General features: G+C 51.9%; 1 protein-coding gene across 1 annotated transcript; it reads right to left on the bottom strand.

The window, feature by feature from the left end:
- Positions 1-6180: 6180 nt before the first annotated feature.
- On the bottom strand, positions 6181-10346 carry ZNF703 (zinc finger protein 703). The gene is made up of 2 exons (XM_063139226.1): positions 9879-10346; positions 6181-9014 (listed from the first exon to the last, which is right to left on the bottom strand). The coding sequence occupies exons 1-2, from the start codon at positions 10155-10157 to the stop codon at positions 7533-7535; spliced, it is 1761 nt and encodes a 586-aa protein (XP_062995296.1). The 5' UTR covers positions 10158-10346; the 3' UTR covers positions 6181-7532.
- Positions 10347-10740: the final 394 nt, after the last annotated feature.

Here is a 10740-nt window from a genome sequence, read left to right on the forward strand (position 1 = left end):
CTTGGGTCTAATCTATACCAAGCAGGATGTAGCACTATGAAAGTGGTATATGGTATGTGTCAATGGGCCCCAACAGTTGTCAGTGCACTTCAATACCGCTATAAAGCAGTCATGTGGCTCTTGCCTTTTATATACCGCTTTCATACCACTTTCATAATGCAATATCCTGCTTGGTGTAGATTAGGCCAACCTGGCAAACCCAGATTGCTTTTGTGTAATGTGTGAAATGGTTTGAATGTGTTTTCTTATTGCATCGCCTGCATAGCTTGAGACAGGATCATTTCTACTGCTTATTTTTCTTTCTTTCCCTTCTACGTTTGCAAGATATATGCATTACCTTTGCTTTGGATAACTTATCTCAATAGGGGCCTTTTTACCCCAAAGCTTTTGCATACGATTGCTGTTGGATAGTGCTTAACACGTCAGGAGCAAGAATCATCAAAGATTACAACCATAAATCCGAGGCTACAACAGGCTTCCTTCAGAATAAGAGACCTGAATCATATTAACTGCGTGCTTTTCTGCAAGCAATTTCGACGAACCACAAGAAGGCATATTTTGCCTCTCGCCTCCCATCCATCTATCCCACCCCACTGAAAATAGATGGATGAATTAGCACCCCGCCCCCACCCCGTTCAAATTTCAAATGTAGAATTAGGTCCTGAATATGCACGCCAAGTTTCATGGCATATATCCCCATTTAGGAGAGGCAGTCTATTACAAGCAAGGCCTCACTCCTGCATTCCACCATCATGGGAGAGATTTGAAATAACAGATCAGCTGCAATACCAGCACGGAGCAAGCGGCTAAGGCCGTTAAACAGGGGGCCTTAGAGAACCAACTAAAAAAGAAAGGTTGGGAACACTGGAACCCAAGAGAGAGGAAATGTCACAGGGGACAGCTTTTCTAAAGTCCGCGCCGCAGTAAGGGAAATGTGAACATGTGAAGAACATGCCAGGGTCTATTTGCCATGAGTTAGATCTCTTGGAAAACCAAGCCGCAAATGCTTTAACTTCACAGCACACATACACTTATTGCAAAACAGGCATGCGTGCTTTGCACCTGAGAGAGCATGTGTTTCATACACATTTTTCCATGTACAGAAGGGATAGCCATGGAAGAAAAGAAAAGAAAAAGTCATATAGCCCTAGATTTTGAAATGACAAAATGGCAATGGCAGATAGATTGGAGGGTCATGTATCCACTTGGTGCGCTTCTAGAATAAAATCCAAAGAGGGAATTTGAGCATCTCTCTGTGAACAGCAGACCTTTAAGAACAGCTCACCGCTGCAATTTCCCCATTTGGATGCTAACATGAAAGACATGAGAAGCAGATGCACAGCACATCCTATAGCTTTCCTGTTAGAAGAAGGCATTATTTCCAGATTTGTGGTCTATGGACCACTTATTTTTTACAACTTCATGTTAGAGGTTAACATTTTTTTTAAAAAATGTAGCAATTGAAATTGTTTACAATTGCAAATCTTCTTTCCAGCCGTTGAAATCCTGGCACCCAGAACAAGCAAACAAGTTTCCAGCAGAAAGAAAAGGAAAAAGAAGAAAAAGACAAGAGACCCTTTCCCAGCTACAGCTCAATCTTGTAAACTCTCCCTCCTACCCTCCAGGTCATGAAGCTGTTCTTGTAGTTGCATTTCTAAATAGAGCCAAGATTTTGCTCGCAGCTCCACATGAGAAGTGTTATCTTGAATCATAGAACACATTTAGAATCTTTGCAGGGAAATTTAGGAAACGGTGAAAGCCATACACATTGGCAAACAATTTCTTCCTGTGCAGTCTGATACCCGTCTGCAAAATGGGTCCATACTAAAAGATTAAAATACCATTTTGATATGAAGTGTTTAGAGTTCGTTCACACACACACAGCCACACACGCACACTGAAAACTTTTGTATCTCTCAGTCTATATTATTTCTAAACTATATAGTTAAAGGAAAAGCCAGATTGTCTCGTAGAAGGGATGATGAAGAAAGAGAACCAAACTGCTTTCAACATTTTCAATTGCAACCGGCTTGGTTAATTTTTTCTGATATTAAAAATGAAATTCTGGGCATTCCCACAAAGAATGTGTTCACGGTGATCCCGCTTGACCTGACAAGCAAAGTTTCTGTTGAATCGGAAAGACTTTTTGTAGAAAGCAAAACACATTTGGCTTCCACTTGAGCCCAGGCTTGATATCCCAGGAGAGCCAAATGGAATTTTGCCCCTCAGAGAGCTGGCCCTTAGTTCAGTATCAATGCCTCCTAATCACAGGGACTATATTCATCCTGCAGCATCAGAGGCTTCTGAATAACAGCTGCTGCAGAAAAACCATAGGAAAGAGCCACTGTTCTTACGTGGGCTTCCAAGAGGCATCTGGTTGGTCATTGTGGAAAACAGAACGGTGGAACAGTGGCCCCACCAATGCGAGACACACGGTATGGTGGGACCTACCCAGTGCCTATTTACCCTACCCTGTGCCTGTTTGCATTCTCTTCCCCTCCTTATTGTTTTATTATGATTTTATTAGAATGTAAGCCTATGCGGCAGGGTCTTGCTATTTACTGTTTTACTCTGTACAGCACCATGTACATTGATGGTGCTATATAAATAAATAAATAAATAAATAAATAAATAATAATAATAGAGCTTTCTCTGTTGTGGCACCCCGGCTGTGGAATGCCCTCCCCTTGGAGGATCGAGTGGCACTAGCACTGGTTTCATTTCGGCACTAAGTTAAGACATGGCTTTTTAACAAAGCTTTTGATAACTAAACTCACCAAGCCTGTACATCGTTTTAACTGGTTTTACTGTTTTTAAACTCTCTACTGGTTTTAGTTTATTAATGGTTTGTTTTTAGCGGAGTATATTGATTGTGTTATATTATTGGTATGAATTTCTCGGTTTGCCGCCCTGCGATCCTTGTGATATAAGGTTAGACAGAAATGTTTTCATAAATAAAATAAAATATAACTACATGAATTCTTGATTTGGTCCTGCAGCATAGTTCTCAAATTCATAACTGCTTTGCTTCACACATTGCTGTGGCAGCATAGGGGCCGATAGAAAGGGAAAAGGCACGCTTGCCTTTTTGCATGGCAAGGAATAAACCAACTTGGTGCATTTCTGAAAAGAACCAAGATTCTACAACACCAGAGGTGTTGTCTGGCATTGCAGAATGCATTTAGAATCTTTGCAGGGAAGTTTAGGGAACGGCGAAAGCCATTCCCGTTGGCAAACTATTTCTTCCTGAATGGTCTGATCCCTTCCACATATGTTGGGACTACAACTCCCAGCGTTCCCCATCCAGATGGTGGAGCTGCAGTCCCACAAGTCTGGAAGGCATCAGGCTGGTATAAGCAGTTCCATGAGGAACAGGGGTTTCGGCGACATTGTTTGGGCCAGGGCCAGCCACGGAGGCGTCGCTTCGCACAAATGCAATCCTACATGGAAAGACTTGTGTCCCAGTTTGACTCCTGTGGTGACAACTCTACTGCCGCTATAATGAGAAGCAGTCCATTTTGTGGCTCTCACCAAGCCCGTACGCGTCAGCTCCGGTTCCATTATTCAGCGGACAGAAATAGGACCTGCCCCATAGGGCCTACAGCGTGGGGATAGTGCGAGGGCAAAAAACCATGCTGCAAATTATTAAAAAGGCTACAGGGTTTGAGGCCATGCTCCTGGGTAGCCACAGCCTGGGATAAAAGCCAGGGATCCCTGCTTTTATGACGTAGCTCCTACACAAGCTTCACAAAGCCCTTGTCTTTTTAAAAAAATACTAGCCATCGAAGAACAGGGGTGTCCCACCTGACTCCAAAATCTCAATTTCACTTCTTTGGACTTGTTATGATTCCATTTGTAACACACAAGCCACTGCCAGTGAGCATAACACTGAGCACAATAAACCAGTGGTCTGAGCTGGTATATAGAAGAAACCCGCTTACGTTCCTACAGATTGATAGCTGCGACTATTTCCAATAAAAGCCTGTATACCGCTAAACTGCTTTACGTTTTTTTTTTCCAAAGGCAAGGTAGTCCTCTAACTCATCAATCAGCCTAAGAAAGAAAAAATAGCAGGGCAGTGGGAGCTAGACAAGATGCAAAGGCTGCGAAACCTTTAAAATTGTCCAGCCTGAAACCTCCTGCAACGTCCCAGTGGGAGAGAGAGAGAGAGAGACGCTGAGGCATTTTAGACCGGGGCTGGCCCATTCAGGTTGTATTTAAAGCTGCCAGCAGGCTAAATGGGGAAGAGATGGTTATCCATGTGAGTGTCCTACAGCTGCAGCAAGAGAAGCTAGACCTGGTGGCCATGTGCTATCAGAAGCAGTACGCCTATGTACACTACTTGCTGGGGAACATGGGAGGGATGGTGCTCTTGCACTCATGTCCTGCTTGTGGATTTCCCGTGGGCAGATGGTTTGGCCCCTGTGTGAACAGAATGCTGAACTAGATGGACCCTTGGTCTGATCCAGCCGGGCTCTTCTGATGTTCTTAAATCCTTGACCTGCCATCTAATTCCTGAAGGAACTGAGATTGCTCAGTTATGCTGACAGAGTTGGATGGCAATATGAGAGGCATACATAGGCCTCCTGTGTCCCTACGATGGCTGATTTGGTACCCCTACACTGTAGGGCTATGAGGATGCGGGAGGCAAGAAGGGCAGCTCTGAAAGTCCCCCTGACGATCACTCCATGCACACTGTGCCCGTAACGGATTGGATTGAGCCCTAAGGACTTTTAAGTACAATGTGCAAGCCAATTGTATTACAGTACAAGGGTAAGCAAAACTTGGCAGCCTCTGGGTGTTTGGGACTACAACTCCCATCAGCCCCAACCAGCATGGCCAATGGCTGGAGATAATGTGAGTTGTAGTCCAAAAACATCTGGAGAGCACCGGGTTACCTACCGCTGTTAGAGAGGATAATGAAAAGAGCACAATACAGTGGAAAGAACAAAGGGGAATAAAGCGTACACACTTTATCAGCACGCTGGCTAACTCTCGTTCGATACCCACCCTGGGTCTACTGCTGCAAGGTGGGGAAACACATCCTAGTAGCCCAGCCAACGAGGTGGGCCTTGCACATCCTCACACCTCCTCTGCAATGCTCAACTCCTGCTGTGTCCCCTTCACCACCACCCCAGCAGCTCTCGACAGGAGTTCACTTAAGAAATGACCTATAAATGGAGATATGAACATGGTGCGCCCTCTTTGATCCCAGCACCTGGTTGGCCTGGCTTAGGCCGCACTCTTTTGCCCAAAGGAGCCAGGAGGGGTTTAAACTACACATGCTGAAGTTACAAGGCCACCTGGATTTTAGCCCGATGGGATGACAAGAGGATGAAGCGATTGAAGACGTTCTAGTAATCTGAACAAAACAAAATGGTGGAGAGGCGTCCATTGCCTTCCGCGTTTGCCTTTCAGCAGGTGCGAAATGGCTCAGTAAAAAAGAGAATTGCCAGCAGGGCAAAAGGTGTGCATTTCAGCACAGCGGCACCCGCGCTCCTGATATTTCTCATCCACTAGATGGTGCTACAGCCTTTCCATGCTCTCTGCTCTGAAACCGCGGTACCCCCCTTGCTTCAGTTAAGAAGTCTCACTGCCCTTCAGTTTGTATATATTTCCTATAATGAGAACTCACCACTCCACTGAATAGAGTTAGCTCAAGAGACACACCAAGGAGAGAGGAGGAGGAGGAGTCTACACATGCAGCAGAATGAAGTGGCAGAATGCTGAGCTGGTGGACAAATACTAAGTAACAATACCGGTGCGCTTTAGGAGCACTCCCCACCCTGCAAGAGACACTGCGGACAGAAAGCTAGCTTCTCAGGGAGAAAGGTGGCCATCCGGTCCTGTGCTGGTTGCAGGCAGAAATTTTTATCAACTTTTTTTTTTTTAAAAAGAGTCTGAATTCTGCGTTGTCCATTTTGCCAGCACAGGACTCTTACCACCTCACTCTGTTTGCATGTGTAGGCCAGCTCGGAAAACGCAACCTCTCCCGACGCACACAATTTTCAACGGGCAAGCATTTTTTAAAAACAACAACAAACCCATCCACCCCCGCCCCACGACATTCAAGTCAGCCTTTAATGTGTCACAAGACTGTCACTTTTACTTGTCCTTTGTTTTTCTGTGTTGAGCCGCAATCGAAGGGGCAACGCAAGAGAACACACACTACAGGGTAGATATAGCCAAGTATTCATTTATTAACAAAATAAGACTTACCAGGATGAAGCTCTATTCACCCCAAATGATCCGCAGCCTTCCACGCTGCGTTAGACCGGGGATGGAGTTGGAGGACTCTACACCCTGGGGACTACTCCATTCCCAGAGGTCAAGAGAAGTTGGGTGATGGGGGGCGTTGGGGAGGATGGGGTGAGTGGTGGGGTGGTTGATTTTTTTAAATTTATTTTTTTGGTATGTAGAGTTGAGCCTACAGCCACTGGCCCCCGGGGGCTAGCTGGACTCATTTAAAGGATCCGGCTCGTTCTAGGCTGAGCAAAACGTTCTTCCGAGTTCTTTGTTTGGCGCAGGGGGTGGGTGGGGGAGCACGTTCTTCTGTCCTCTTGTCCCTCAAAGACGCTTGCCAATCTCAATTAAAAAATCCAGGTCTTTTTAAGAAAGAAGGAAGGAAAAAAAGAAGAGAGAAACCATAAAAATGTCAGAGGTGCCCCGCTGATGGAATGCCTGCATGACCCTCTTTTCTGGGCTTCAGTAGCATCAGCAAAGATCCAAGTACCAGGATGAGCAGCACACCAGCTCTTGTCTCTCTCTCTATATATAGGGAATCTGCTAACTCTGAAAGCACAGCTTGTTTGACTTTTCGGAAGCGAGAGGCCACTAACTTAAACATGGGGTGGTAGTCACAACCAAGCCGGTCAAGGAGCTAGTCAAGTTTCCAGCTACACCTCAGCAGCAAAGTGCATGCACCACAGGCCACGCCACTGAAAACGACGGCCTTTGGATTCTGTTCAGTTAGGACTAAGCCACAGAACGTCTCCCAGCTGACCTGACCTCCCACCACCCCTGTTTCAGAACACAATATACTAAAGGGGCGAAAAGAGAGAGAGAGAGAAAGAGAGAGAGAGAGAGAAAAGAAAAGAAACAAAAAGAAATTACATTTCTGGTAGCTGTACAAAAGGAAGAGGAGCTGAACTAAAACATAAAAAATAAAACAAAAGCAGGGAGCAGGGAAACGGGATTTATGCATTTTGAATCATGCAAACAGTTCATGGGGACCTGGGGAAAAAGAATTAATGGGTGGGGCGGGTTTTTTTTTAAAAAGAAAACACAGTAAGAGCCCCCCCCAACTTGCAAAAATTAACCAAAAAAAAAAAAAAAAAAAGCAAAAGATTGGGTTGGGTTTTTTTTGTTTTTGTTTTTTTGGGACACAGACTTTTTGCATACCATTGGTGTATTAATGCACTTATATTCCCAGCTTTAAGCTAACATATAGTAAATAAATACATAGTCCGGGGGTGGGGGTGGGGGAAGTACACAAGAGAGGGCGAGGAGGCAGACAAAAGGGGTGGCTGCAGTTACTGATATCCAAGTGCAGAGGCTGAGGTGAGTCTTTGGCCATAAAGGGCGTATGGAGAATAGTAGGGTCCAGCTGCGGGCAAGGAGGGCACAGGCAAGGCCCCGGCCGTGGGCAAATGGCTCTTGCCGTAAGGATGGTACCGGTTTAGTCCCAAAGTGTGCGGGCTCCTCAACGAGAGGGACCCCGGTAAAGAGCTGGGGCTCCCCGGGCCGGTGGGTGGGAGATGGAGGTGGCAAGAGGCCGCCGAGCCCAGCCCCGAGGTCGGGTAGCCAGCCAAGAGTTTCTCCGCCCCAGGCAGAGTCGTGTGGGTCCGTAAATGGGCCAGGAGTTCCTCCGAGGTGGCAAACCTCTTGTCGCAGGGTCCGCTGGCCGACACCCAGTTGCATATGTGGGGCAGGGCGTCGTTTTGGAGCATGAAGCCGTAGGTGTAGAGGGGGTGTCCCGGCAGGCTGGGCGTGGCGCCAGACAGGGTGGTGTGCAGGGGGTGCGCGGGGTACACCAGGGGGTATCCGCTTTTCAGGCTGCCCGGGTCGTGCACGCAGCTGGAGCAGTTGCTGGTGCCCAGGTGGGAGGTGCTGTGGTAGCTCAGGCAATAGGGGTCCCGGCATAATCCTTGCATGAAGGAAGGCGGAGAGGCCCCGGTCAGCGGGCTCGAGCTGGGGGGCTTGCCCGGGAGCCCCAAGGCCCCAGGCAGCTGGCTGCTGACCAGGCTGGGCTTGGTAGGATCCAAGCTGGGCACAAACTGAGCAGGGTAGCCGGCGTAGGCCCCGACGATGGAGCCGTGGTAGCCGATGCCGGAGGGGGGCAGAGGGAAGACCGAGTGTCCCGGCTTGTAAGGAGACACCGGAGCCACGTGGCCCGCGGCCGACAGGGCCGGAGGCTCCGACTTACGCCCGGAAGCGGCCTCGCCGTGCGCGCCGGGCTCCACGCTGCCCGCGCCGCTGCCGGCCCGGCTGGCCCCGGGCCCTTGCGCGCCGTCCGGGCTGGCCTTGGCAGCCATCTCCAGCTCCTTCTTGTCGTCCGGCCCTTTGCAGTCGGCGTGCTGCGGCGAGCTGCCCCGGGAGCCGCCCGGAGAAGACGAGGTGGAAGAGGACGACGCGGCGGCGGAGTGCGGCGGGAAAGGAGGGCAGGCGGCGCTGGGCACTCGGAAGCCCGTCTTCTCCGCGCCCGGGCCGGCCTGGCCCGGCGGGCCGCCGCCGCCGCCGCCTGCTCCTCCCCCTCCGCCGCCGCCGCCGTCCTTGCGCGGATCTCCGCCTCCCCCTTTGGAATAGGGCTTGAAGCTGGACTTGTCCTCGGCGGGGGGGTCGCTCAGCTGCTTGAGGGCGCTGGCGGCGGAAGCGCGGCCGCCGGCCTCCTTGTCCGGCCCAGAGAGCCCGGCGGAAGTGCCGGCGCTGAGTTTGGAGGCGGGCGGGGGGTCCGGCTTACCGATCTGCGAGCAGGTCTGCGCCAGCAGCGCCAGAGGGCTTTTCTTGGCGTCCAGCTGGGGAGGGAAAGCGAGAAGCGGGTGAGGCGAGGCTGAGCTGGAGGCGGCGGCGCAGCCACCCCCCCTCTTCCCAAGGGGCCGAGGCGCTTCTACCCCACACCACAGGGGAAAGCCCACCGCCCCCGTGCCCGAGCACCGTCCCGTACGCCCCCACCCCGCTTCGTCTCCGCGTCTGTCTGGGGCTTTCCGTGTCCCTCCCATCGAGTTCTCTGCGGCGCGAAGCCTCCGCTCCTCGACCCCGGCCCAGATCCTGCCCGCGGGCGACCGCCCCATCGGCGTTCCGAACTCGGAGGAAGGGTCTCCCAGCAGGAGCCCCGAACCTCATCCCCGCTTCCTTCCTGCATGGATGTGTTTTATAGAAATCTCTAACCTGCCTTCATCCACCAAGGCTCCGGGGCGAGTAAACGCCGTCGGTAAACCCATCACACTGGCAAAGTTAGCCCAGTCTGTTTTGCATTTTTTTTTTTGAAAAAAGATCTAGATTAGCAGCATGTCTATGAATCAGCGACTTAAATCAAGCTCCGGTTTAGGGCTCGTCTTAGAAGGCGGGCTGCTCCCCCCCCCTCCGCCCGTGCGACTCCACAAACACAAGGGCGCCGGAGAAAGGGGCGGAAAGAAGGAGAGCGGACGGGCTGATGCTCCGGGCCCGAGTGGGGAAGCGATCGGGGTGGGGCTCCCCAATGCGCCGCGGACCGCGCGGAGGGAAGCGGCGCTGAGCCGTCCGGGGGGAAGCAGGGGAGAAGCAGAGAGGAAGCCCGTGGGGTGGGGTGGGCGAGGCGGACCAGGACCCAAATTCGCCGACGGGTCGAAGGCAAGGAGGTTGGGCGGCGGGGGGGGGGGGGCGGCGGCGGGCAAACTGACCTCGATGGGGCTGACGGGCGTGGAGGAGAGAGGCTGGAGGTATTCCGGGTGCAGAAGGTGTCCGCTGTGGGCGCTCAGCATCTTCAGCACCCTGATGGGAAGCCGGTTCGCCTGGCGCAGGGGGTCCTCCGGGGGCAGGTGCGAGAGCGCCGGGCACGCGGCTCCCGGAGACGGGGCTGAAGAAGGCGAGGAGGTGGCGGCGGCGGCGGCCGCGCTCTTGCCTCCGCTGCTCGTGGGCGATGTCCTTGCGTTAGATCCAGCGGGCGAGCCACCGCTCATTTGGGGGAGCGAGCCGGGCAGGGCGGGGGTGGGGCAGGGCAGGGCTGGGGAGGGGGGAGAAGGGAGGCGAGGCGAGCTCCGCAGCGCGAGAGCCCGGGCGGCAGGGGCGCGTCGGAGAAGGCGCGTCGGCGGCGGCGGCAAGGACGACCGCACCGGCCCCAGCGAGACGGGGAAAAAAAAAAAAAACCCTTCCCGTTCTCGGAGCCACACGTCAAATAGCTCCGATCTGCAGCACACTTCAAAGGCACCGGCCCTGCCTACCAATCGGGGACGTGCCAAGGACCTCGGGGCGGGGACAGCGGCCGGTGGGGGGAGCTTAGCCTAGTGGGAAGATGAGAAGCTTAAAGGGAGCTGGTTCTCTCCCTGCTTCCCTCCCTCCCTCCTTTTCTCGGGTAACGTCTTGGCATCTCGGAGGCAGGCAGAGAGAAGCTGGATTTCGAAAGCGCGCTTTCGCCGCTCCCTCCCTCTGTCTCTAGATTGCATGGAGGGGCGAGGCCTGATCCCCCAACATCAAAGAGGGGGAGAGGCAGTGGGGAAAGGGGGGGGGCGGCGGCAACAAGGGGAACATTTCACCCACTTTCTC

This window comes from Elgaria multicarinata, chromosome 12 (genome assembly GCF_023053635.1).
Source record: "Elgaria multicarinata webbii isolate HBS135686 ecotype San Diego chromosome 12, rElgMul1.1.pri, whole genome shotgun sequence".
NCBI lineage: Eukaryota > Metazoa > Chordata > Lepidosauria > Squamata > Anguidae > Elgaria > Elgaria multicarinata.